This window comes from Salarias fasciatus, chromosome 18 (genome assembly GCF_902148845.1).
Source record: "Salarias fasciatus chromosome 18, fSalaFa1.1, whole genome shotgun sequence".
Lineage (NCBI taxonomy): Eukaryota > Metazoa > Chordata > Actinopteri > Blenniiformes > Blenniidae > Salarias > Salarias fasciatus.
The window spans coordinates 21,654,695-21,681,863 of record NC_043762.1 but is presented as its reverse complement, the minus strand read 5'-3'; the positions used below and the strand labels follow the sequence as shown (position 1 = coordinate 21,681,863).

At 46.3% G+C, this 27,169-nt stretch overlaps 3 protein-coding genes across 6 annotated transcripts; 2 read left to right on the top strand and 1 right to left on the bottom strand.

Moving 5' to 3' along the window:
* Positions 1-2,690: 2,690 nt before the first annotated feature.
* Positions 2,691-19,986, top strand: cdc73 (cell division cycle 73, Paf1/RNA polymerase II complex component, homolog (S. cerevisiae)). The gene is made up of 17 exons (XM_030114549.1): positions 2,691-2,856; positions 3,449-3,554; positions 3,645-3,714; positions 3,862-3,924; positions 4,067-4,119; positions 4,870-4,958; positions 5,251-5,464; positions 8,028-8,126; positions 8,310-8,388; positions 8,910-8,974; positions 16,716-16,773; positions 17,414-17,449; positions 17,552-17,639; positions 18,714-18,875; positions 18,963-19,063; positions 19,481-19,622; positions 19,705-19,986. Exons 1-17 carry the CDS (start codon positions 2,726-2,728, stop codon positions 19,739-19,741), a joined length of 1,593 nt encoding a protein of 530 aa, XP_029970409.1. The 5' UTR covers positions 2,691-2,725; the 3' UTR covers positions 19,742-19,986.
* Positions 9,345-14,715, bottom strand: LOC115405095 (beta-1,3-galactosyltransferase 2-like). 3 transcript variants are annotated; one of them, XM_030114550.1, is made up of 3 exons: positions 14,514-14,715; positions 11,807-14,411; positions 9,345-10,940 (listed from the first exon to the last, which is right to left on the bottom strand). In XM_030114550.1, the coding sequence occupies exon 3, from the start codon at positions 10,847-10,849 to the stop codon at positions 9,605-9,607; it is 1,245 nt and encodes a 414-aa protein (XP_029970410.1). In that variant the 5' UTR covers positions 10,850-10,940; positions 11,807-14,411; positions 14,514-14,715; the 3' UTR covers positions 9,345-9,604. The 3 variants fall into 3 exon arrangements, with proteins under 3 accessions (XP_029970410.1, XP_029970411.1, XP_029970412.1); XM_030114551.1 differs by having other exon boundaries at positions 11,807-11,992; XM_030114552.1 differs by lacking the exon at positions 11,807-14,411.
* A 2,670-nt stretch (positions 19,987-22,656) lies between the features above and the next one.
* LOC115405097 (complement factor H-like) lies at positions 22,657-26,515 on the top strand. 2 transcript variants are annotated; one of them, XM_030114554.1, is made up of 11 exons: positions 22,657-22,753; positions 22,851-23,039; positions 23,163-23,342; positions 23,416-23,607; positions 23,984-24,034; positions 24,134-24,190; positions 24,554-24,607; positions 24,985-25,149; positions 25,244-25,399; positions 26,274-26,287; positions 26,387-26,515. In XM_030114554.1, the coding sequence occupies exons 1-11, from the start codon at positions 22,684-22,686 to the stop codon at positions 26,387-26,389; spliced, it is 1,131 nt and encodes a 376-aa protein (XP_029970414.1). In that variant the 5' UTR covers positions 22,657-22,683; the 3' UTR covers positions 26,390-26,515. The 2 variants fall into 2 exon arrangements, with proteins under 2 accessions (XP_029970414.1, XP_029970413.1); XM_030114553.1 differs by lacking the exons at positions 26,274-26,287; positions 26,387-26,515 and having other exon boundaries at positions 25,244-25,616.
* The last annotated feature ends 654 nt before the right edge of the window (positions 26,516-27,169 follow it).

The following is a 27,169-nucleotide window of genomic DNA, read 5'->3' as shown; positions in this document are numbered from 1 at the left end:
TGACAAAGCGTCCAGCGGGCTGGACCGATCTCTGGAAGTGTTAAGCACAGAAATTTGTTTTGTTTTTTTGTGGAATTTGAAAAATGAAGAGAAAAGACATGACACGTCAAGCAGGACTCTGTATATGACAGGCTGTCCAGTGATGTGATGGTTCCTGATCAGGCAGGAACCCTCTCCATAGTTACTGCTAATCATTTAAGGCAAGAAGAGGTTGGCAGGTGGGATAGCAGTAGCCTCGTAAACCAGCCCCGCCCACTCCTCATCCACGTTTGGATTTTGGAGTTGGGCTCAGTCTGGGTAGGAGCCCATAGAAGGGGATTCATGGTCGAGCCAATCAGCGTTGCCGCTTTTTGTTTTCAAATTTTTTTGGCAAATTCCGGTGGCTAAACCGAAAGTGACACCATCGCTGCGCGTAGCGGAGATGACGGACTTTAACTTTAACCATTGTCTGAAAGCTGCGATAAGTAAAGTTATAGCCAAAATACCAAGAATTACAACAATCAAGCAAGAGCAAGAGTCTGCGCCTGGTGAGTTTCTAAAAGGAAAAGACATTTTCGCGTGTCTTTGCGCGTAGAGAAGCTAACACATTTTTATGACGTATTTGTTTTGAAGCGCTGATTGGGTGAAGTACGTGGTCAGTCAAAGGAGTAACCGACACCCCCTGCAAGAAGTTTCCATGGGCTCCTATCAAGACTAAGCCCAACTCCAAATCCAAATGTGGATGAAGAGTGTACGGAGTGTGGATGAAGTAGTTTACAAGGCTGGGATAACAGGAAGTAGTAGTCACAATGGAGGTGGCTGAGTGCCGCTGTAGATTTATTCCTTGCTGTGCTTTAGGAGGTTTGATGTAATGCGTAGACGGCGTTTTCAACCCAGAAAGCCTGTAAATACAAACAGTAACTGAAAAAGCACCAAAACTCAACAGAATACCTTGCAGTGTGTCTTGATATACTGTCAAATTCTTTGATTTATTTGGGTAGGAAGTATTTTTAAAAGTAATTTGTAGGACTTTTTCATTCCTGCGTTTAGTTGCATTAATGGAAAGCTTTCCATTTACACCCGTGCTCTCCCCTGTAGTGATGAACCGGGTCACGGCTGAAAGGACAGTGGACCTCACCGTGAATCAGACAGAGTAGAGCCGCTACCATGAGGCTCGGGCCTCTGATGACTTCCCATCGAAGGTTGACCCGTCGTGATGTCCAGAGGTCGAGGGATGTCTCTCAGAGGGTTTGGGAGCAGCTCAGCGTCTAACTGGACGCTGTGGGGAAGAGGAACGTCTGGGGATCTTTACGCTTCCTGTTGCCACTCGTGGACAAAGTGGAAAATAATATCAATGGATGCCTTTAGTTTAGCTCCATTTTTCTTTTAGCAGTTATTGTTTTATGTCAGCCAATTTTAGCAAAAACGTGTCTTGTCTTTGTCTTGTTTGTAAATGAAGAATACCCCTGGTGCTCTTAAATGTGACTATATATTATCGGAGGGATATTATTTTCATTATGAATTATTTTCAGATGACAATGCCAAGTAAGTCGGTTTACTGTAAATTTGAGGACATGATATTATTGGCATGCTTTAGTTCAAATTCTATGCATAAATATTGGGATCTTGCTGTATTATGTATAGAAAGGACAACCCACAGCTGTTTACCATGACTGAGTCTGCTCCAGTTATGTTTCTGTGTCATTAAGAATGTTTATGCAAAAATTAACTGTCGCTACCTTCCCTTCAATACATGGAACTGAATGTACTTTTGTAAGACATATACTAGGAGAGATTTAAATTACACTACTTTATACAGTATTTCTTTGAACACTGAAAAAACTGCACACTGCTCAGAGTGTTCAGTTGTTAGGGGCCAATCTGTTTTGTTGAAATGCAAGCAAATGACTACGACACTCCTTCTTTTGCAAGTATTTCTGTACTGACTGACGCACCCCCTACACTTGTTCCCATTGACTCTATTCTTTGTGTTGTTATGAGAAAGAATAACAAAAAAAACACACCTCCTGACCACGTAACTGTGAAGGTTGTTGGTCTACACATCTGTAATGTTACAACCTTGTCCTGCTCGTTTTTGAACTGAAGGTCAAAATGTTATGAAGCTAAAATATTTGTATAAAATGTCAGTTGACACTACGTTTGTAGTCTGATGAGAGATAGTTATGAAGTGTGGTAGTTCGCAAGTGTTTTCTTCACCATGGTTAACTTTTTTCAATCATACTGATTTATTCATTTTGCGTAACGTACTTGACTGTAGTGGCAATGTAAACCCTGCCCTAATAAAGAATTTGCTGCTCCACAAGTGTTTGTTTGTTTGTTTCTATCTTTTTTAGTGACTACAACGGATTCTTGGAACTCAGTTTTTGTGTAAATATTTCAGACAAGCTGACCTTCAGGTAAGGTCAGCTGGATATCAACCCAAATGACAAATAATTGGTTGCATTTTGTGGGATGAGAAGGAACAACACTGGGAAAGAGTAGCCCAAAACTAACAGAACAAAAAAAATGTAAACAATTAAATAATTATGGTTACAGCTATTATCTGCTGTTATAGTTTATGGCATGTATAAAACGTGTCAAAGCAGCGGTCATCCACAACTCCACAATATCTCAGGATGTCACAGGTTAAAAGAAAGTTTTATTGAGCTCAGGCATTCTGCGAGGCCAGCTGGTGTTGATACCAGGGGGCCTTGCTTGCGAACGCACTACATGAAGACGAGTGAAGATGGCGGATGTATTGAGTGTTCTTCGCCAGTATAACATCCAGAAAAAAGAAATCGTCGCGAAAGGAGATGAAGTTATCTTTGGAGAGTTCTCTTGGCCGAAAAATGTCAAGACCAACTACATAATCTGGGGGTATGTCAGCGCGCGGACTGGGTTGTATTTGCCTCAGCAGGCCTGTCTTGTGACGGCGGAGGACTGGTTAGCTTCCAGATGCTAACATGCTAACATAACTCATCCCGTTGCCCTGCTTCAAACTTCAAGCACTATTTATTTGCTTCGATTTGATGCTTGTGTATTGGATAGTAATGCACGAAGTCTATTCACTAGCGCCTGCGAATGAAAACTCTTTTCAAGAACTTTTCCTGGTCTTTCTGAGAGCCAGGAGAACTTAGAGTTCTGATGTGATGCTGACTAGCGGCGTTAGCGCTGAGTTCAGGTCCCACGGAGTCGGAGGCTCAGGGCGAAACTGTTTATTTCCCCTACTGTAGGTCTCGCGAAACACTATCCTGTTATGGATACTAACTTTGGGAAATTAATTTTTAAGATAATTGTGCTTCAGCCAGCAGAATAACTTGATATTTTCGTGTTTACGTGACTCCAGAATCTTTGTTTTCCTTTATTTATATTCATGAAACTTCACCAGTTTACCTTCCTGTCACATCTGAGGTAGTTTACATGGACCGATTAAATTTACGTGATTGTTTTCCTGTGTGTTTACTTCTAGTACTGGCAAAGAGGGGCAGCCCAAAGAGTACTATACACTAGACTCGATCCTATTCCTGCTCAACAATGTGCATCTGCCGCATTCATCCTATGTGCGACGAGCCGCAGTAAGTGTTTAACTCTCAAAACCTCTTCATGTCTCGTGCACACCTGAGGACGTCTGCAGGTTGAGTAACTGTATTGTGTGTCCTTTACAGACTGAGAACATCCCTGTCGTCAGAAGACCAGATCGAAAGGATCTGCTCGCTTATCTCAATGGCGAGAGCTGTAAGTGTCATTTGTCTCTGATCACAGTTTGCTCATGTTTTCACTTGCTGAAGATGCTTACACAGTTCAGTCACTGTCTTATGAGGGTTTGAGTACTAAGATGACATGCTTCATGTATGCGATTACCTGCTATTTGTTTGTTTACAGCTACGTCAACAAGTATCGACAGAAGCGCACCTATAGAAATAGGTCTACAGAGGCCAACACAAGGTACGGCCATGACTTCATGTTGTTTTTGACAGTTAATTTATTTTTCCTTTCAATCGAATAAAGCTTAACTTGTATTATTCAAGTACAAATCCACTAAAGTGTTGCACTGCTTGCTATTTGATGTATTTCATTTTTATTTTAGTCAAACGAGCAGCTGATGAAGTATCTTCTGAAGCCAAAAAGCCGAGGATTGAGGTAAAACAATCATGTTTTTAACGTTTTGTCATCATAAATTGAGAAATGCAGCTTTAAATGGTTTTCATATTTGTTTCTCAGGTTTAAAGTCTGTGCTTTTATGTTGTAAACAGTTTTGCAGGATGAGATAATTTATAGTAAAAGAAATGCCACTTCCTCATTACTCCACACAGTGTGACTGCTGCTTCAGTCCAGGGAGACGAACAACCTTTAGAACCAGCTGAAAACGACATGACGATGGAAACAATTTCAATGTTGCGCCAAGATAATACTTAGAAAATGTTGATGTGGTCCAGTATTTCACCTTCTTCGAAATCCCTTTATATTTCCATACTTAACTTCTGCTCTGCACCTCAGGGCTCCTGAAACAAGAACTTGATCCTGGGTTTGCTGAATGTAGTTATTTCCTGAAGACACCAGTGACATGTAGCATGTAACATTGATTAAGCAATTTAGAAAAATCTCAGGCTGTGGACTTCTTTAATCGACTAGTCTTTAAATCGACTTTCATATGCAAGGCCAGAGAAGCAGCGGTGAAATCGTAAATTAAAGCTACATTGTAGTGGGCAGTGTCACTCAGTTTATTAACACATTGTCGGTCTGAACCTAAATATTTCTTGTGTAATGAAACTTTTGTGACAAAAATAAAAAAGTATATTTGACCTCATTATTCAACCGAAGTGAGTTCACAAACACGTTTGCTAAGTTTTACTTTGTAGATTTGTAATGTTGTAAATGTTTAATTTTAAGGATGAGGAGCGAGTGCGTCTGGACAAGGAGCGCCTGGCCGCCCGTCTGGAGGGCCATAAGGAAGGCATCGTGCAGACCGACCAGATCCGGTAGAATGGATAATGCATCTTTCACACACACTTGTTCAGCTAATTATAGTCCAGAACAACAACAACTCTTCTTAAGTTCAGCTTTACAGTGATGTGTTACATTTGAAACAGGTTAAAGGTTACATTTTGTAATGGATTGTCTTCATTTGAGTAAGCGTTCTTCTGTAAATCCTTATTTACAGTCTGGTTAATGTGGAAGTTGGTTCTCTGCGATGTTTCTCCCACAGGAGCCTTTTTCATCAAAGCAGTTTTTAGTTTGAATGATGTTAAATGATTCCTCCTGTTCCTCCAGATCGCTGTCTGAGGCCATGTCAGTGGAGAAAATTGCAGCCATCAAAGCCAAGATCATGGCCAAGAAACGCTCAACGATTAAAACCGACCTGGATGACGACATAACCCTGAAGCAGAGAAGCTTCGTAGACGCAGAGGTGGACGTCACCAGAGATATTGTGAGCCGAGAGCGGGTCTGGAGGACCAGGACAACCATTCTTCAGAGCACCGGCAAGGTCAGAGTCTGCTGTGAACTGGGGCTTTTCTCTCCGATGCTCATTTTTCAAGACGCACACTTTTCATATTGGCTCCTACTTTTGCTGTGCGTCTTCACTGGCCTCACCGTTCGATTCCGATTAACTTGTCTTCGATTCCGCAATGCATAACTGCGTGTTTGGATCCTCGATTGTCTTCAGAATTTTTCATGGCTAATATTTACCATTCATGAATTGAAGCAGTCGGATAAAAATAAACTCGCTTCTTCATTCAGAAAACGGCAAACACTATAAACATGAATTCAGTCTGAAAACAGCCGAAAAGTTTTTTTACCACAATAAATACTAAAATGGTGTCAATACAGTGCCGCGTACTTCATTAGAGAAAATATGTAAATGCAAACCTAAACATCAATAACCTGGCAAAAGCCATATTGACATGTGCAGCAACGAATTGCTTCATGGATTCTCGTGATGTGTGTGTGTGTGAACAAATACAGCGAGAATTCAGCTTGCCGGCAAGGTTAAAACATCAAAACATTTAAATAAACTAGGGATGCAGCAACACCACCTTTTTAAAGGACGAGTTCAAATGAGAGCACTAACGTTTAGATATCTGCAGATGCCGGGTACCGGTTGGAGTTCTTATTAAATGACATGAAGCTTGATTCATACACAAACGGGCGTCTACGAGCTGCTCTATGCATCCTGGAGCCGGTAGGATGGCTCACAGTAAAAAAAAAACCTCCTGGACCCTGAGCAGTTCGACTGAAGAGTGAATCTAGGGTTACACTTGCACGACTTTTTGCCACGATGTTGTCGTGGCAAGGTGTGCCAATCTGGAGTCACGAACCGGCAGGCTCCCGCACTGTTCACAACTAGTTCACGCACAGTTCACGACCAGTTCACGAATGCAGCCGTCAGTGTCGCGAACTGGCACGACGCATTCACGCATAGTTTGCGCATAGTTTGCGAGCTTCCCGCGTTGGCACGACGTGGTTGCGCGCACAATTAGGCACGTCATATAAAAAGAGGGCTTCCCCAACCCCGGGTCATTTTTGGATTTGCTGTGGAACAGACAACATGCTGAATGCCAGAGACCCCTAGGGCCCCGAGCTGAAGGGGGCCCCGACGGACGGCTGACATCAGTCAATTTCAATGACAAATTAAAGGCGCTACACTTGATGCTGCAACGACACTGTGTCGAAAATTCCCCCGCATGGGGCCCTTTTCCGAGTACTCGCCGGTGGCCACGACTGGCACACATCCTCCCGCATTGTCCCGACGAGTTCACGGACAGTTGGCGCATAGTTCACGGCCCGTTTGTGATATTTTGTCGTGACCAAAATTTTGATTGACCAATTGTCGTCCCAGCATGACACGCAGTCACGACGGGTTTACGCACACTTCACGCCACTTTATGGGTAGTTAGGGACTCGATTCGTGCCAATGCGTGCCACAGAATCGTTCAAGTGTAAACCTCGCTTGACGGCAGGTCAACTCTGCCGTCTGAACGTCTCTGGTGACTGAGGAGTTGGTGTCTTTCACCTCTTGATTTACAGCTTGTCTCTACTTTTGTCATTCTCCTTAACATTACTCACCAAACTGTTCACATGGTCTGCGCTCTCTTGCGGGCCTCGTTATTCATGGCGTCTCATAATACTTGCCGTTTTTGTTTTCTTTTAACTTGAGAAATTTATTATTCCACTCATCCACTGCCAGGGAATCAAAAACAAATGAGTGTGTTTTATCGATGCAGATTTGCCCTTGTCTGCATTTTAGAAAAGATTAAATTAAAAAATTTGTGCATTTAGTTTTTTTTTTTTTTTTAATTAAATATCCCTCTAGTTTTGCTTTTCTCCATCCTTAACCAAACCGATCACAGACTCCTCTTTAGCGTTCTGTTCCTCACAAACCTCAGACTGTCCTCAGTGACTTCAGTGTCTCCAGCTGTGAATAACTGTAGTTTTTCAGTGAGAACTGTTTGGCACATCAGATGGAAGTTCCCTCTGAAGCTGAACTGTTCTCAGACTGTTTCTCCGTCTCTGCTTCAGTCTGGCGGCGACTGTTTTATTGTCACACACTTTATTAACCCAGGGGAAGTGTGGTTTGTGTTTTCCAGGGTGGAACTTCAGAGGGGCTGTTCCTCATCAGCCGTCTGTAATAAGATGATAATCACCGCTAGAGGGCAGCAGAAGCGTTTATTTTCTCCCCCACTCTGAGGGTTTATTAAACCTCTGATGGATGTGGTCAATTCAAAGCCATTAGTTGGTTTTTTTTTTTTCTTTGCCACTCTATTTCATATTTGTCGGGCCTTCAAGCAGAACCCTGTTTAGGGTTTCATACATTTTTCAAAGCAGCTCGTTTACTCATTTACCTCTTTAAAGTCTCTTTCACGGACTATTTTTGTTTACTTATGGCAAACATTGACCTATATTTGGGTCTATGCTGATAACGCTGTCATACTCTGACGAATTTAGACACACTGGGTTTCTGGAATTCATCTTCCATCAGTATTTTCTCATCAGGATTTCCCACAGAGGATCATCTTCCAGTTACATTGACTGGTTTTATGTCGTTGCAGAACTTCTCCAAGAACATCTTCGCCATTCTCCAGTCGGTGAAAGCCAGGGAAGAAGGGCGAGCCCCGGAGCAGAGACCTGCACAGAACACCACTCAAGTGGTAAAATGACTTTTCTTCATATCGTTTGAGTGAAAACAGCAGGAGGTTTCCTTTTAAAAAAAAAAAAAAAAAAAAAACACTGTCCATATGGCAGTGGCAGTGTAGTAGAGGTCGTGGCCGTTTCTGCAGTCAAGCTGTATTTTCTTCGGAGATGCCGTTGTAAGTAGTCTCCCTTGTCTCCAGGACCCGTCCCTGAGGAACAAGCAGCCGGTCCCAGCCGCCTACAACAGATACGATCAGGAGCGATTCAAAGGGAAAGAGGGTGAGTGTCGGTCCTCCTCGGTCTGAGCGCCGAGCCTGTACGGAGCCGTCTGTGTGGCTGAGAGGCTCTGTGCGGTCCTCAAAAAAAAAAAAAAAAAAAAAATCAATAGTCCCGATCACTTGCCCGTGTGTCGGTGAAACCTGAGTTTTATTGATACAGCAGTCGCCACTTTTAGACGCAGTGAGCGAAACCGCCAAACACACCTCAGTCTCCACGGCAGCGTGACTTCAGCCATATTTTAACTTGGATGTCGACACGCTCGTCGATACGGCCACATATTTTATTTAATTTGGCTTTTAATTATGCATGTCTGTTGTGATCGCTGTAACGATCTCATTCCATCAGTGGAGGCTCTATGTTTTATGCTACGATGACGGAAACTGTTTTTTTCTTTTGTTTTTGTTTTCATTGGAGAAATCCAGAGAGGCGTTTTGAGAAAAGTGATCGCTGTGAGGAACCCGTCTTGTATTCACTGGTACTTATATTCTGTTAGTAAGTCGTCGTGTTCTGCCTCTTGCCAGAAACGGAGGGTTTCAAGATCGACACCATGGGCACGTACCACGGCATGACCCTGAAGTCAGTGACGGTAAGAGCGAAAGGCCGGCCTCCGCTCTCCGCTCCAGGCGTTACAAGACCGCAGACATTTGATTACCACATGATTAATGTATCGCCAGGAGCCACAGCATCAGATGGCATTCACACACACACACACACACACACACACACACACACACACACACACACACACACACACACACACACACACACACACACTCTCTCTCTCTCTTTCTGGAATGAGTGATGCAAGGTTAAAAGGAAGACATTTTTAATTTTAGAAAGTTCATGTGAGATAAGTGTATCTAGAAGGATTTAGCTATCAGATAGCACATTCGGGATCTCACCTTTTGTGGATAGGATTTGTTATTTCATCAGACATGGACTCTGCTTTCAGTTTAAATATCGTTTTATTACAAAAGAATTACCCTTTACACCAATAAAACCCACACCCAAGATAGAATTGTGTACATAAACGGGCATCTTTCATATCTTAAATGAAATGAGCCTTAACTCCAGAGCACAACACGGATGCAGGTTTTCTTATTGTCCCTTTTATGAATGAAACGGGGTTTCTCACAGGGAGCAAACAGGCCTAGATGTTGGATGTGATCGGTCATTTTACAGCAGTTTTTAGGGACTGGAGTTGCTGCGTTTTCCGTCACGGAGCCGGTTTGTCCCCGCCCACCCTGAGCGGGCGCGGCCGGCCGGCTCGCTCTCTGACCGGACGGATGCAGGCGTTGTGTTTGTTGCTCTGCAGGTGATGCCAGTATTTCAGTAGCTCGTTGGGGTGGAAGCCGTGCGACGTGATCAGGTGGCTGTACTTGCAGCTGGAGTAGGACACCCGCCAGTGGTTGAACAGGAACTCATTGGGCGGGGGCGTGGGCTCGATCCGGAGTTTGGCCAGGCATATTCCCACATACACGTCCTCCAGGTGCAGGTAGGGAATGCTCAGAGACGCCCGATAGATCTTCCTGGCGAGATCCGCGGAGAAGACGTAGCCGGTCCCGGAGCAGAAGGTGGGGTAGGTCTCGCTGGGGTACAGCTCTGGGGGCATGTACCACTTGCTGTTCTTGTTTCGATTGGGTCCGAAGCCCCTCATGTTGTTGCCGGTGAAGTAGCTCCTCCTGGGCTTGAGTTCGGGCCTGAGCAGCTTGTAGACGAGGTACTCCGTGTTGACGAACATGTCGCTGTCGGTCTTCATGACGTAGCTGGCCCGGGGGCAGTACGTCGCCACCCAGTTGGCGCCCATCAGCGTCTTGATGGTCAGGTTCTTGTAGGTGTCCAGGAAGTCCTGCTGAATGATGTCGCGGTGCCTGCGGCTCTCCGCCTGCAGCATTCCCTGCTGCAGAAGCCCGAGCTCCCCGTCGTTTCTGCCCAGCAGAAAGATCCGGATCAGCCCGTGGGGCGGCGCCGCGCTCTCGTTGCCCCACGTCTGCCGGATGGCGTTCCTCTCCTCTACCTGCCGAGCCTCCGTGGCGATCAGCAGCACCAGGAAGGGAGCCGCTCTGTTCTCTGCACATTTGCGGGGCTCGTTGATGACGTAGGGAAACGGTCCGTCGGCGACGGAGCCGCCGTCGTCTCCGTCAGTCTGGCTCGCGGTGGTCAGAGCGCGGTCAGGACTCGGCTCCCCCGGCTGGCCCGGGGAGTCCTGCCTCTCGTGGGAGCTGGCGTTGTCGTCGGCCTTGAAGGTGGGCTGGGGGACGATCACAAACCTCCAGGCCGAATGTCTGCCGGTGGCGTTCCGACCGGCGCCGTACACCACGGGGTGACCTCTCCACCACGGCATCCCGGTGAACCGGGGCAGCCACACCTGGTTCACCAGGAACACCAGCGCGCCCAGCAGCGAGAGGACGGAGAGGAGTTGAGCTGTGTGCGCACAGCAGTGGCGCCGTCTCCACTGCATGGTCCGGCCGGCGTCGATTCACCGCCGCGCTCGGTGCTTCAGCGGCTCGGACTCGGCGAGGTTTTCCTGGACGCGGCACTCCTGCGATCGCCTGGAAAAACAGCACTTTGATCAGACGCTGAATCTTACTGCAAATTAATATGCTGCTAATGCGACGTCCACAGCGGTGACTGACGGCTTGAACCTGGATTTTAACCTGAATCTCTGATGCACTGCGCCGTTGCATAGATCTAAAAGCAGAATTAAACCTCATGTTTGGAGTTTATGGTAAGTTTGTGAGCGTTATTGGAGAGTTTCAGATAAAAATGGTTTCTTCTGAAGCCGTGTCAGCTGTTGAATCTGTATGGAAACATACAGTTTTTAATAAAATGATATTTTCTAGCTGACAGTGTTTGGTCTCATGTAGCACATGCTTTAGTTAACATTCAATGCTTTGGCTTCACATTGTTTTACTGGACAGTCTTCACCTCAGAGCTTTGACACCAAAATGTTGAGTTTAATAAATCAAGAGCAGCCAGCTGGAAATTCTGTGTCACTTTCTGTTGCAAACTCACTAATGAGAAAACAAAATAATATTTGTCTCACAGAAAATAACCTTGTTGTGTGTGAAGAATGGTTTCATAGAGTTTTGGGTTAATATTTCTGTATTTCTCATCTTCCTTTTTACCCTTGACTGGAGTGTGTTCAGTTGAATTTTTCTTTTTTTTTTCTTTTTTTTTGATGAAATACACACTCCGCTCCTTTAGTATCCTGACAAGACAGGGAGTGTTTTGTTGAAGCAGAGAGAGCCGATCACTTTCACGCTGCATCAGAAATTAAAATCAGTCTTTCCTTGAGAGTAAGAGGCACACCCATCACATCCTGTAAACACGGTGACTATTGGTGTTTTCGGTCTGACCCGACCCTTTAACGCCACCGTGCATCGAACGCTTCAAGTCGTCTCGGCCCAGGACTTACCCGTTCTGGTCATGGCTGTGCTTCTCTCTTTCTGGTGTGTCTCGTTTCCCCGATACGATTCCTTCCACTTCAGCATGCTCGCCGCCGCTCTGTCCGTGTCGCTCCTCAGACTCTGCGGCTCATATCCTCTGTCACTTCCTCTGCAGCGTGTGGCAGATCACCGCCGGCTCTTTCTTTTTTTCCTTCCTTTCATGAGAAACAAATGGGTTTTTATTCTCATCGGCCCGCCGTCCGGGGGCTGGGAGCGATCCGGGTTCTGGGAGCGATCCGGGTTCTGCTACCACATGCGTGGAGTGTGTGCGCGCATGAGCTGAACATGTGTCGGAGCTCCAGCGTTGCAGTGGCTCCCTCTGCCTTGGTGCATTGTCCCCAGAGGTTTGAACCTGGCAGTGCTGCCGCCGCCGCCGCCGCCGCAGCTCGGTCTGGCCACGGGGAGAGGAGTGCACGGCTAGCCGAGTCCTCTCTCTGTCCTTGTTGTTATGCGGCGTACATCAGAGCAGCGTGTCTGAATCATGCCCCGTTAAGCGTCCCTCCTCATTTTCACGCCGATGCGCGCTCCCTCCCGCTCGCACGCCGCCCCCCCTCCCCTCGACGCGCGTCTCCGTCCTTCTCTCCTGTCATGCTGCTGTTCTCGCCCTCCTCATTCAGCGGCCCGTCACGCTCCGCTCTCCCTCTGCTCGCTGCGCCGTCCGCTGCAGGACGAGACGGCGGAGAGCGGCGGGGGAGGAGAGAGACGAGCGGAAGGCGGCGGTCTGAGTTCTGAGAGGCAGCTCCGGCGCTCGGCGGCGTTACGCTCTCCCAGCACGTCACGCCGTCTCTGCTGCTGTTGCTGCCTGCTCAGTTAAGGGGGAGGGGGGCTGGGCTACTGACCTATTTGTATTCACACCCACTCTCCAGAAAGGGGAATACAGCGTTCATCTCAATCTGGCACGCTGCGAGGTTCGGGCTGGCCGGCCAGAAGCCGTTCTGTTGACACTTCCCCAATCCTGAGATTTGCTCATCAGGCTCAGCTCTCATGTCCTTACTTGAGCAATGATCGATGCCGCAACTCAGAGCCCTGATGTGGCATCAAGGCAGATCATGATTGGAACACCGTCTCAGTCATGCTGTTTTGAAGCAGGTTTTTTTTTTTTTTTTTTTTTTTTTTTTTCTTTTTTGCACCAACAGTCTATTTTTTGCATGTGTTAAGCAAAAACAGAAGCGCTGGTTCTTCTTCTGTCTGGGGTCACGTGTGGTCGTGTTACCTGCAGCTGCTGTTTCTGAGGCTAATATTATTTTATATACAGTGACGTCCAGGACAGACTCCCGTGCTGGTGTGTTTTTGTTAAGTTGCAGATAAAATCTGTGTTTTTGTGCAGTTTTCTGCAGAAAGTGATGTAACCGCGGCGCTGTCACACATCCAGCCTCATCGAGGTAAAATAGGCTCATTAGATCCTTTCGTTTATGGGTGTCAGACAAGCAGCCTAAAGGCCTCAATCGGTCCGATTTGGCTCGCCAGTTTAAAAAAACAATCAAAGATTAGTGGTGCAGCAGTAATGACTTGCTGGGGTCGTGCTCAGAAATCAGTTTCACAGCCAGAAAGAATTCACGCTCTAAGTTGTGTTTCAGATTGCAGAAGGTTTTGTAAATGAAGTATCAGGTTGTCCAAAATTAGTTGGTTTTTTTTTTTTTTTTTTTTTTTTTAAGTGTAGTAGCTGTGAAGGACTTCAGGATGTTCTTGTTTTTTGGAAAAACAATCGAAAACTGGTCGTTGTTGAGTTTGAATCCTTTGCCAGTTTTGGAAACGATTCCCTGATGGATTCCAGTGGTGCAGTGGCGCCGTTCACCAGCGCAGCCGGCAGGAGAAATGCCGCCAGAGTGTCGTAAAAGAGATGGCGTGTCTTTTTGAATGTTCGCAGATTGGGCCTGGGGGTCATTGATCGTTTGCAGTTCGGTATTACCTTTCTGCTACGGCTGTTTCTGTGCAAACGTCTCTGATCCTCCGTCCTCAGAGCCTGGAGTTTTTCTCGTGCCGGTCGTTTGATGGAAAGGTCACTGACGCTCCCACTCACTGTCACTGGACAATAACGTCTATTCTTTCTATTCACTTTTGTTTGACGTCCTCGTTACTCAGACTTTGTGCTGGAGACTCGGAGTCGGACAGAAATGTCCAGTTATTGCGTTTGGACGGTTCACGTGAAGACCAAGACGAGTCACGACTGTTGAAGAAAACGTTGATGCGAAATCGGCGCCATCAGCTGTTTTCTGCCCTCTCTCTCTCTCTCTCTCTCTCTCTGTTTTTGTAAGTGCATGTTGTTTGAGTGGAGTCAGTAGTTTCTTGTTTTCAGGTTTGACTCATCCACCTGCTGCTCACTTTGACTAAATCCTCTAACGGAACAGCCGCGTGGCCGAGTTTTGGTTCTGGTTTGGATCAAATTGCAGGGAAAATGTCACGATCTGAATATTTGTCTTTGTAGAAAATGATAAAGGCTGTTTGAAGGCACAGAATGCTTGTCATGTTACATCCCAGCACGTTCCTTCAGGAGATAAACTGCTACGAGCTTCAGTTTGACGAGGCTGATTTGTTGACGAGTCTCTTCATTTGAACCGTGGCCAAACCGGAAGGCTTCAGGAGACGCAAGCAAAACCAAAATACGGCAGTTAAAAGAAAAACTCAGCTGTGTCGTTATCGTAATCTGAGATGAGATAAACGACTGCAGATACTTACCCCTCAGAGCTATTCTTGGCGTGCGTGCGGCGGATAGGCCATTTATCGGACGATGACAGTGATTCTGTAGCGCCGCTGATAGACTCTGAGCTGCTGAGGCCGGAAGCAGAAACACCAACAAGCCCCCCGCTGCTGATCTGCAGAGAGTAGTTCATATTCCAACTTAAAGCTGTCTTCTGAACGCCGAGTCCTTGTGGCATCAGCGGCGATTCAGAAGAAAAGTGATTGCTGTTGTTGGTCGAAGCAGCAACATAAAATATTAACAGGCGGTTCATTATTTTCACTGATGAAACATGCTTTTGAATAATTTATTCAAAGGAGCCTCTTGAGCACAATGGAGACCGCTTAAATGAGTCAATCATGTATTTATTATTCCCTCAGCTCGGGCAGGAATATCACAATCCTGATTTTCGTGGTGTTTTCCCTCTAATGAAATCAGCACGATTGGTTTAACTGAAATTGCGCTTCATGTGCTTTCTGGAAACCAGCTGGCTGCTGCGCGGCGGACCATGCTCTTCTAGAAACCCTGGTTTCTAAAATGACCCTCTGTGTTCAAAGCGTATTTTGTGAAGGCTTCATGTGTTCGTTAAGTCCTGGGACAGTTTCATACCAATATGAACTCTCCATCGTTAAAATTCTTTGATAAGCTGATATGAAACCGGCTCCTGTTGTCGCTCAGTAAACAGCATCAGACCAGTCAACCGGTTGGATCAAAAGCAGCGAAGCAGGAGTTCAGAGCGTTGGTGTGTGGTTCCTGTGTGTGTGTGTGTGTGTGTGTGTGTGTGTGTGTGTGTGTGTGTGTGTGTGTGTGTGTGTGTGTGTGTGTGTGTGTGTGTGTGTGTGTGTGTGTGTGTGTGTGTGTGTGGTGTGTGTGGTGTGTGTGGTGTGTGTGGTGTGTTTCTATCCAAATGTCCCCACAAGGATAGCAAAATGTGGAACGACGTGCCTTGTGGGGACCTTTTTCCGGTCCTAAGTAGGAGAAACAATGTTTTCTTGACCATGTTGTTTTTACTGAAAAAAGTAAAAGTGCAAAAACATTTCTTTAGGGTTAGGCTTTGTTGTGGTGTGGGTTAGGGTAAGGGTCAGGGTTAGGGGCTAGACATGAATGGGAGTCAATGGACGGTCCCCACAAGGATAGAAATACAAGACTGTGTGTGTGTGTGTGTGTTATGTGTGTATTTTGTGTACATATGAGCCTTGTGTAATCAGACCGTCTCTGTCAGTTAACTGTTAGGTTTGGTCCCAGCAGGCTTTGCTGATTGAGGAGTAATTTATCAATATTTCTTTTGGGCACATCAAATGTAAACTTGCAGAATCGATTAAAAAAAAAAAAAAAAAAAAAAATTCTGTTTCCTATGAAAAGGTGGCGATGCCGGCAGTTCAGGTGCTTCAGACGTTTAGCTCAGAGCAGCAGCTCATCTGCCGTGTGTCAATATCAGCAGCCGTCTACATAGTTTAGTTTTTTCCTCTTGAACATAAAGCCAGGGCTTCATTTCAGTGGTGATGTTACGTTGTGAAAACATTTTATTTATCTTGAACAGATGCCCCTCGCCGACAGGAGACCGATTCAGGAAGAAGAGAAGTTTAAAATATGTACCGTATTGATCTGAGCTCTTCTTTCCTCCTCCTCCTCCTCCTTCCTGGAAAAAAAAGTCAAACAAAAGTTGTGCTTTTGGCCGTATATATGGGTCCAACGTGTTTGTGCGTTCCACTCCTTGGTGGTTTTGCCGTTGGTTCTGATGAGCTGCAGGAAGTGAGAATGACGCTGGATGATGGATTACTGCTCCGCTTGTGACCCCATGTTGGGGGGGCCCTCTGTGCTGCCCCCTCCCCCTCCTCCTCCTCTTCCGCGACACACACACACACACACACACACACACACACACACACACACACGCACACTGTCTTCTTGGGAATCAATAGCGAGCCGTGGAGCGGCCATGTTCTCCCTCAGAGAGTTGTGTTAATGCGGAAAACGGGTCACGGCCTTTAAATAGAACAATTCTCTTTTCCCACATCTCAGCTGTTCATCTCCGTCTGTCTTGGAGTGATGGTGAATAATTATTTTTCAACAATCCGATCATGATAACACCTGATTCGTAAAAGCGAAGGCTTTCAGTGGTTTTCATCAGACAGACACATATACGTATACAGATCAGCTTCACTGGTTGCCTGACCTTCATGCGCTGCTGTGTCTTCCAGGAAGGAGCGTCGGCTCGGAAAGCCCAGACCCCCGCCATGCAGCCGGTCCCTCGCCCAGGTCAGTCTCGTCTAGAAACCTTCTCTCCCTGCGTTCAGTGAACAACAGTCGTGCCGTTTGATCCTACAAGCTGCCCCAAAAGCGTGAATGGATAGGTCTTGCTGGGTGTGGACTTCGTGGATGTGCGGCCTTGAGATGTGCAGAAACCATCTGGTGGCTTTTAGAATTCAGTTTTACTTTGAGCGCTGCACAGAATCCTGACGCTCCTGCAGCTACAAGGACCCAGATGGATTCAGATTTCTCCAGCAGTCACTGTGTAACCAGATTAGCTGCGACAGAGGCAGACAGTGTCTACGCTTACATGATTGAAACCCCCACAAAAATATAAATCTGGGTTGTTGTTTTTTTTTCTTTCCGGCAATCAGAAAATGTCCTTTGTCATCCACTCCTGTGTTTTCTGAGCCATGCACTCCTTTGCTGACGAGCAGGGATTGAATCAAACTACAGCAAAATGGAGCTCAAAGAAGATTTTCTTTCTTCCTTTGTGCTTTTGTCATTGTGCAGCAGGAGATTCAGTGCAGCGTCATGTCTTCATAGCCTGCACAGCAATAGTTGTGATCCTGTTTAGAAGCAGTGAAACTGATTGGTCATTTAGAAGTCAGTTAATCTTATATCTTGTTTTTCTGTTTGTTCCTTTCAGTCTCACAAGCCAGGCCGCCTCCAAATCAGAAGAAAGGTACGTCGATGTGACAGAGGTGTTATCCTGTCCTGCCGTTCGCGCTTTCAGCTGAAAACCTGGTGCAGGCTCACAGTATCTGTTTGGCGTTCCCCTCTGCAGGATCCCGGACTCCCATCATCATCATCCCCGCTGCCACCACCTCGCTCATCACAATGCTCAACGCTAAAGACCTCCTGCAGGACCTCAAGTACGTTTGTTCTGCTCAGCGAAGCGCTCTAATCTGGGGCCTGAAAGTGGCGTGAACAGCTTCCTCTGCCAGCGACGACATTGAAACAGACGGCAGCATGTCTGTTCTAAACGGCGTCTTTAGTCAGGCTGCGTTTCCAGACAGACGTCACACACACGGCTCACCATGACCTTACTGACCTGTCAGAGGCTCAGCTCACTGTTGGTCAAGATCTGGACAGGTTCTCCGTGTTCTGCAGAGGACCGTGGTGTCGGGGCGCAACCTGCCGCCGTCTCTCCGATCTGAAGCGTTTCGCTGCTGCAGCGCCGTTTATATACCAGCCTCCTACCCGGATACACGCTTTTGTTGGATTCTTCATGACGTTTTGCTCAGGTTGTGTTAATGCCTGACGGTTCTTCTCCTGCTCTATTTACTTACTGTCAGGTTACACGGCGACCAGCCTGCTGCCCTCAGGCAACATAATAAGCAATATATTCCCCATATATGAGCTTTAATAGTTTGTTTTCCAGTATATGACAAGATACTGAAATCGGAAATTATTTTTATATTTTGCAAAATATTGCACTAGACTCCAAGAAATATGTTGGTACATATATTTTCTTTTCGTTGGAGTAACTAAAACTGCTGAATGATCGGAAATACCTGCAGAATAAATCAGCTGGGTACCTGAAGACGGGCAGAGATGTCACCTGGCGTCTTTGACAATCAAATCCTGATCATAACAGTCTGAGCTGATACCTGAACACGGACTTGTCGCTCCGCAGCAGTGAAACACCTTCTGCAGAGGGAACTTTATGGTGGGAGGTGGGCGTGTCTGCAGCAAGTCTGCAGCTGGACAGCTGGAGGGTTTTCATACAGCCGCACCCTGAAGTAAAGCCTGCAATGTAAATGATAACAGGAGTGCTTGTTTACCGTGTTTTTCTTCTGTTCAGTTTTAATGGTTTTGAACTCCTGTTATCTGTTCTGAGGAGTTCCGTTAATATAAGAAAGAATGTTTATGGAACACGAGGCTCAGCTCAGAGTCTGACGGGAGTAAAATCAGGGGAAATAACGCTGGTGTGCGCACGGCTGTAGGTTCGTCACGTCGGAAGAGAAGAAGAAGCAGGGCATCCCGCGCGACAACGAGGTTCTGCTCCAGAGGCGCAAGGACCAGATCCAGCCGGGCGGCGCCACGCTGAGCGTCACCGTGCCGTACCGCATCATCGACCAGCCGCTCAAGCTGGCGCCGCAGGACTGGTGAGAAACGGCTGGAGCTTCCAGCGGAGACATGTCCAGAGTTCTCAGCCTTCTGTTGATGTTTGTTTTTGTTTTTTTCCCGTGCAGGGATCGAGTGGTCGCCGTGTTCGTGCAGGGTCCTGCCTGGCAGTTCAAGGGCTGGCCGTGGCTGCTGCCCGACGGATCTCCCGTGGACATTTTCGCTAAAAGTGAGTCACAGACGTCCGGCTCACGAGTGTCTGGAGTCAGAAATAGCAGCTCTGCTCACATGATGTTTCAGTGAATCATGAAACGTGACGCTGAACGTCCCAGAATGTCCGGAAACATCATGTGACGAACAAAGCTCTTCTTTTTTCCTCCACTTGTCAGAACTTTTTTTAGTTTTCTTTTACTCTTTACTTAAAACAGTCAGATCTCTGAAGAAAGGGTTAAAGTTTCTTTTCAAAATGTCAAACAGAAGATATGTGATGTTTAATGTTGCAAAATCTGATTAGAATAGTTTAGTTTCAGGCATTTTATGAGAAAAAACCCGCTGCTTAATTATGAAAAGAACTGAACTGAACGAAAGCGATAGAATCCGTCCCTGGTCCGGAGGACATGAAGCTGAGCGCGTCTGTCTGCCGCAGTCCGGGCCTTCCACCTGAAGTACGACGAGGCCAAGACGGACCCCAACGTGCAGAAGTGGGACGTGACGGTCCTGGAGCTGAGCCGCCACCGGCGCCATCTGGACCGGCCCATCTTCCTGCGCTTCTGGGAAACCCTGGACAAGTACGTCAAATCCCGTCCCCTCCTGGTCGACGGACGCTGCCGTCTCCGCTCACCCGCCGCTCCTCCCGTCTCACTTTTTCAGATACATGGTGAAACACAAATCACACCTCAGGTTCTGAGCCCGGGTCGCCGCGTCCGCTACCAAAAATCCCGCCGCCGATGTGACCGGCCTTCCGCCCGAGCCGGCGGACCGCTCCACTGCTCCACCGCTCCCTCCGAGGACGCCCCAGGGAGTCTCTGGATGTGGGAGAAACCGGTTTAGGGGATTTTTGTGTGCTTGTTGTAATTGTTTTCTAATGTTTTCATGTAGGTAAACAGAAATACCAAACTATGTTTTATATTTAAAAAAAATGAAAAAAAAACAGCAACACAGCGAGACGATTCAGACGGGAGATGGAAGAACAGGCGTTTGGAGCGAGACGTAGTTTGCTTTGTTGTGACTGTTGATTTGGGGGAGGGGCCTGAGCGACCACCGACTTCCTGGTCGCTCTTCTATTTGTGGGTTGAATGTACATAGAAGACGAAACCTCTTTCAGCAGGTAAGTGGTTTTCAATATGAACTGATCTGCTCAGCGGCACGACGTCAGCCGGGCGGTTAAAGCCCCGTTCACCTTTAGCGGCACATCTCCGGGTCATGCAATGACCCCGTTCAAGTCCTTTACTTCTTTATCGGTGTTGTGCTAGACAAGAGAAACGATGGAAAGTATTGCTTTAAGTCATTACATAAAAATAGACAATAAAGCCTCCGAGAAACAAACGAACGTCGTGCTGGAGTTTTTCTTTCTTCATGGGAGCTGAACGGCGCCGGCCCCTCGCTGCAGATCCCCTTCATGAAGAGCATGAAACTTGTCCCGGTTAGTTGGATAACTACAAAAAGAAGAACGTGGCTGAATGTCTGGTTCTTAGCTAATCATTACTGCTTGGTGTTGATCATTCACACCAGAATCAATGGGTTGGAATCCATGTTCAGAACGCCCTTCATTGAATTCAACACAATGCTGGATCGATTCCCAGAATGTTGACACACCGTCGCACATTTTCAGGATGTTTCCAGCCTGATGTCCTGAAGGTGCTCTGGTTCAGAGGTTATGTTGATCCGCCGGTCGAAGCTCCTGGTCGTCACGGGAGTCGGCGCTCCGAGGGGTCGGTTTGTCCAGGGAGGCGTTCTAAGAGTGGACACAAAACATCAGCACAAAGACAAGAGGAAGTGTTTCTCATTAAATAGTTTACAGCGTGGCTTCGTGCAGCCGGTCAGGTTGGTTCTGTAACAGGAAGCCTTTGTTCTGAGCTGTGCTCATTAACTGTGTCCTGGGGCGAGGTGTCCTGCTGTCCCCACCCCCCCACAGAGCCTCGTGGATCCACTGTGACTGTCCCCTCAGGAGGACACCGACTGGTTGACACCCCCGGTGGTCCCAGGCCTGGCCAGAGGCCTCAACACTCTTCTGAAAGAGCCCTCTTCACATCCCAGCCCCCCATCCCCCCGTGTGAGGAGCAAGCGAGCGTGGAGAGGCTAATACCCACTTATCAGAATAAATATTAATCTGCTCTCCCGGGGCGCAGAGCCAGGCTCTCCTCTTCTGCTGTGCAAAGATGAGTGAAGAAGAAAAGCATTTAAAGCCCCAAATAAAGCTTCCTGCAGCTGTTTGCTGTGAGCTGAACTGAACTGCGCTTGTGGTGGAAAATGCGGCTCGTTATGTGTCCTTTTTTCCAGGTATTTGACAGTGAATGTTGACTTAATAGCAGAAAGTCTTTGATTCTTGACTGGGTGAGCTTTAAACCCCCAGTAATTGTTTTCCAGTTGTATTGACACACGAGGTCTGCAGGGCGGCATCTGATCAGCACAGCTCAGGAAACACACAGTGGGCGATTGCTGTTCACACTGGGGCTGAAGAAGCAAGATAAGTCTAACAGTCGTCATTCAGAACCTGCATTGCTTACATGCCACCCATCAGGACCTCTGAATCCAGTCCCAACCTGCCAGACCAGACACAGGTCACATGATCAGCAGCTGGCACGGTCTTGTTAGATTCATCTTTTTTCCTTGTATTTAGATCAGGGCAATTGGTAAATGTGTAACTTACTGAGTGGTGATGTTTCCGCTGTGGGTTGAAGGTTTGCCCTCACACCTCCCGGTGCGGTTTGCATGATGCTGTGATGTGATGTGTGTGAGTCGCGACCTTTTTGCTGTAAAGTTAAACTCAGATTTTTTTTATCCAAACTGATGTGCTCAGCCTCCTTTAAATACCTACTAATATACTTGATTTGATGAGCATGAAAGCATCCAGCAGGTGGCGCTCACAGGCAGAAATGAAGCTCAGTAACAACCTAATGATCACATTGAAATAATTATGGACCAAAGTCTTCTTTCTTCACACACTTTTGATGTTCACCAACAGATATATTTGATCCCTGAATTTTCATCTCTGTTGTCACAGTGTGACCTTTGACCTGTCTGTATTTAGTGTTTCCTAATCATGACCTCTGAACGCAGCAGTCCGGGAAATCACTTTCAAAACTCAAAACAAATAACAGCCTTTAGTGGGAGGAACTCCAAACACTTTATCCAACAAAATATAGAAACCTTCAGCTGGCACATTGTCCTGATGCCCTCGGAGAGACGAGAAAACATCACATTCACGTCTTTCCGTCTGTGAACGTCCAATATGGGAGGTTTATTTGTAAAAAATGACAATACTGTGACAAATGCAATGTTTTCTTCCACAGTTATTCTGAACAGTGATTATGAGAGACTGGGTCAGGGTGCGCCACTGGACATCACTGAGATTCAGGAGAACGTTGTCATCTTTCTTCAATCAAGGCAGATTACAGAATATTTCCCAAAGTGTTTTGGATCATCGTATTGTGCAGCTCTAATGGCTCTCAGAGATATTTGCTCAGAAGAGGCGGGGTTTGGCGTGTTGGATGTTGGCAGAACAACAGACTGTTACAAAGAGTATTTACCTCACATTTCTCAACTTCGGGGGAATTTACCCTCAACAATGATTAACAGGCCGTGTTGTCGGTTAGGACTGGCTTTCTGCTTTCTCGTATCGGCGTCCAGATGACGGTCACAATGAGTGTGGGACGACTTGGGTTCCTGTTTCTGCTGGTGTCTCCAGGACTGCTGCAAGGTGAGCGCAACGTGGCGTCATCTGAACACGGAGTAAGATCCGTGCTGCTCCTGAAACACGTTGGATCGTGAAAACTGCATGTTTGTTCTGGTTCCAGCTGTCAGAGCCCAAGCCCTGCCGTGTCCTGCTCCCAGCCTGAACAATGGCTTTTTGCACCAAGAAATGCATCCTGATGGAGAAGAGCTGACTTATGCCTGTGACACTGGATTCAAACCAATAGTGGAGGGCTGGTGGGCCAAGAGCAAATGTCAAAATGGAAAATGGTCCCATGTGCCACAATGCATCGGTAATTTCACTCAGCAGTGTCATCAGTAATGCTACTTTTGTTTGAATTGGATAGAATATGTACAAACAGTGATCAGGCCTCATAAGCATGTAGTCAAGAAGAATTTCTTTTCCTCTGCATCAGATGAGAGGTCCTGCCTCCCACCAGCGGTTCAGAACGGGGGTTTCCCAGTGAGCCGAACCGGCTGGCATGAAGACGGCGAGAGCGTCAGGATAACATGTCACGATGGATATGAAATCACAAGCGACTACGCAGAAGCAACATGTTTGGATGGAAGATGGTCCTCTCTGCCCATCTGTGGGGGTGAGTCTGCTGGAGCCGGACTCCTCTGAGCCCTTCACCTCTCCCGCTTCACCTCTTCTTTCCGTCCAAACAGAAAGTTCCTCTGCGTGCGGCGAACCTCCCCCAGTCCAGCACGCAGTGGTCACTAATGTCGAATACCGGACGGTGTTTGCTGCCAACGCAGAGGTGGAGTATGAATGTGAAGATGGTTATTTCACTCAGGAAGGCGGCACCAAAAAGTCTGTAACTTGTTCCTCTGGAAGATGGACGGAAGGCCCAACGTGCAGTAAGTGGACTCAGAGCTGTGATATGTACTTCAGAGAATACTCTCTTTTTCTGATGTATCTCAGGCTGATGTGCTGTCAGTTTGTTTTTCACTGCCAGCAAGAAGTAATTCAACAACTTCTGCTGCCATGTCTTTAATCGTCTCCAGTCCTGATCTCAGTGCACGAGTCTATATAGAGATTGAATTCAGTGTGGTCAGGGTTGGGGAGTAACGGATTACATGTACACATACATTGCGACGCTTTTTGAAGTAATTAAAGTAAGTTACTGATTACATTTTTTGACAAGTAACTTGTAATTGTACCAGATTGCAGTTTTAAAGCAACCCTCCCAACCCTGAGTGTGATGTACTGTATTCATGAAGTGTTGTCTCTCAGGCAGAGGCAGAAGACCCCCACCCGGACGTGATGACTCCACCACGTCTGCAGGTCCGGGCAGGTTATTTTAATCTCCGTCCATTAGAGAATATCATACAGATGGAATTTAGTGTGGAATATTCATGTAGTGTTTACTGATTTGTCTTTCAGGCACAGGATCGGGATCCCAGCCCGGGCATGGTGACTCCACCACGTCTGCAGGTGGAGGCAGGTTATTTTAATTTTATTCTCTGTCTATTTCATCATCAGCGTGCAAATGACCTTTTAATGGGCTCTTTATCAAATATAAAAGAAAAAATAGATTTAATCACAGTATTCATGTAGTCAGCAATATTCCATTAAGATCAAGTTTTGAGCTGTAAAACATGAAATCTCTGCTTTTCCAACAATTTTTTTTATGAATAAAAAAGCACCTGAAGGTTTCATCTTGCACCCTTCAAAAATCTCGAGGAAAGACAGAAACCCTTTAAAATATCTTTAGGACTGATATCCTTCGCCTATTTTCATCCACACAGATCACACAATTCCCCTTCATCTGACTGAAATGTGTTGACTTCATCTCTCTTCCAGGATCTGATGCCAGCTCAGACCCTACAGGCAGCAGTGGACCCATGATAACAAGAAGTAAATCCTTCAGATTTAATCCTCCCTTTGTGCCTCCTGTTACAGTCATACAAACTACAGGGACGAAAAAAGACTTAAAAGCTCAGTGTAGTAAATCATGGAAGTTTCACAGTTTGAGTGGCAATACGGAGAAAATGGATTTCTCACTGTCGCTGTTGGAGATGCGCCTGTTTTCACTGTGGTGCTGTTTGTCAGCAGCAGTCGTCGCTCCTCTGTTATCAAGCACATGGACACTTCTAGACAGATTGTGATGGATACCATGCAGTGTCTTCCCTGTCGACACACACACAAACACACACGGAGAAGGAACCTGGCCCATTAAGGTTGATCAGGACTGGAAGAGCAGCAGTCTCTGACAACACGTCTGTCTCTTTCAGTCAGTGCCTGTGGACGTGGCCTGCCAGTCATTCCAAATGGAGATGTTGTGGAACGAGCTGCGATGTATTTGAAATACCAGTGTCAAAATTATTACAAACTAGTTGGCAGTGAAACAGTGCATTGTTTCAGTGATGGCACCTGGTCAGCTCTTCCTGTCTGCCAAGGTAAGAACAAAATCCAGCAGCTGTTCAAAAGGTGTGCGGGAGAAAGGAAAGTGAGGAGTTGTGTGATTTTTTTTCTCCGTTTTCCTTTACACAGATGCATTTTGTAAAGTGAATACTGCTCTTTACCGGGATCTGAGACCATCTGCTCCTCAGTTCATGAAGGAAGGAGAGAGAAAAACATTTCACTGTGTGGAGCAATACTACATAGCTGAGGCTACGTGCAAAGACGGTGTTGTACAAATGTCAGCATGTAAGTATATGAATGTTTTTCACATTTTGATTTGCCACTACGTTTTTAATTTCAGCTACAGTTTATGTTGACAGTTGTGAAGCATTTCAGTGGATAGCAATGAAACAAACTCTGCCTTTTGAAAGCAACTCATTACTACTAAATCTAACTGCAGTTTCCAGTTTGAGATTGAATTTTGTCCAATGAGCTGCAGAAACACCTCGAACGAATATTTCAAGTCTTCATATCCAGAAGTTTGGATAACTGTGGCTCACTTATAATGAAAACACAACATTCAGAAAAATTAAATATTGCAAAAAGTCATTTTTTTTTTTTTTAAAAAGGATATTTAACAGAAATGCCAGGCTTCTGAAAATGTTTTCATTTCTGTGCCTCGACTGAGACCCTCTGAGTTTATGAGCTGATCAGAGTGTCACTCCATGACTTTCCAATACTGAACATTTTCACAATATTCACATATTTTCAGACAGTGAATGTTGGATTTTCATGGGCCACAGTCATCCAAATTTCAAGAAGTAAAGGCAATAAATATTCATTCTTTGGGTAAAGATGGGTTCCACTTTCTGAAATGGGCGATAAAAAATATTGAACTTTCTTATGAGATTCTAATTTTCCTTTTGGACGTACCAGTATGTTGTTTTTGGCCCCACAGCTGTAACATTTAGGGAATGATCTACAAACATCCTGCATAGAGTGCGCTCAGTGGAAGCTCATGCCATTAGATCAGAGTTTCTTTTTGCCTGCATTTCGTGGATGATTTAATACGACTGTAGAAAAAAGTGATGCAGAAATGCTGATTTACACACAATGTAAATATTTCCCCTTCATTCATGAGAATTAACATTCACTGCTGTGCTTCTTTATGATTTTACAGGTTATTACTATTGGGTAAGAGCTAAAAAATAAAACACTCACACCTGGAAGATTCTTGACTTTTCAAGTGGAATAAGCATTTCTCTAATTTTAGTTTTTTTTTTTTCCTTTAAGTGAACGCTTAGTGAGAGGAAACAACATGCAAACTCCACACAGACCGGCCCAGCTGATATTTGAAGCCAGATTTCCTCTCTGTGAAGCGAGCGTGCTGACCACTGCTGCACCGCTCAGCCTGCAGCAGAGCTCATGATGTGAACTGAATTAAAGAGTTAAGTCTGTCTGGCTCATCGTCCTGTTCTTCTTTTTGTTATTGAGCATCGACAGCGGCGAGGGTTTCCCACACACACACACACACACACCACTTCTGTCCTCGGTTCAGCCAGTGCCGTCACCGCCTCTTCCCCACGGCCCCACGTTGGGCGCCAAATGTGACAGCTTGCTGCCTGTCCGTGGGTTCGGCTGCAGGGTCACGGTTTCCATGATTTCATTTATAAATCAAAAATACGAAATAAACCTGCACCAAAAACTCATTCTGCTGGAAAACCCTGCGGACCGTCTGCCTCTGTCCGCTCACCAAACTCTTCTGGCTTCTCCCTAACCCTAACCCTACAAGTTTCAGTCGGGTTTTCAACATCTGTTGGTCACAAGTTAACACGGACACCAGTTAATTCGAAACATGAGGAGCAGCGGCACGTCCTGACCGTGTGCCGCTGGGCGGGGCGGGACTCCGGCCGGGGGAGCGCTCGCTCCTTGAGAGAGGCGAACAGTTCAGACTGCTGCGGCAGACGTGCCAGCAAAATCCTGAAATGTGAAAGGGAAAGTTGGCTCTGCTTTTGAAGAGAATGTTCCCTTTTCATCTTCATTTAGAAGTTTGCTGTATTTCTATTTCATAGCTGC

Coding starts and splice junctions, on each gene's coding strand:
- cdc73 (XM_030114549.1), top strand. CDS start 2,726: ATGGCGGATGTATTGAGTGTTCTTCGCCAGTATAACATCCAGAAAAAA. Junction 4,959..5,250: donor GTGCAGACCGACCAGATCCG/GTAGAATGGATA, acceptor CTGTTCCTCCAG/ATCGCTGTCTGAGGCCATGT. Junction 18,876..18,962: donor AAGCTGGCGCCGCAGGACTG/GTGAGAAACGGC, acceptor TTTCCCGTGCAG/GGATCGAGTGGTCGCCGTGT.
- LOC115405095 (XM_030114550.1), bottom strand. CDS start 10,849: ATGCAGTGGAGACGGCGCCACTGCTGTGCGCACACAGCTCAACTCCTC.
- LOC115405097 (XM_030114553.1), top strand. CDS start 22,684: ATGACGGTCACAATGAGTGTGGGACGACTTGGGTTCCTGTTTCTGCTG. Junction 22,754..22,850: donor GTCTCCAGGACTGCTGCAAG/GTGAGCGCAACG, acceptor TTCTGGTTCCAG/CTGTCAGAGCCCAAGCCCTG. Junction 25,150..25,243: donor AGCTCTTCCTGTCTGCCAAG/GTAAGAACAAAA, acceptor TCCTTTACACAG/ATGCATTTTGTAAAGTGAAT.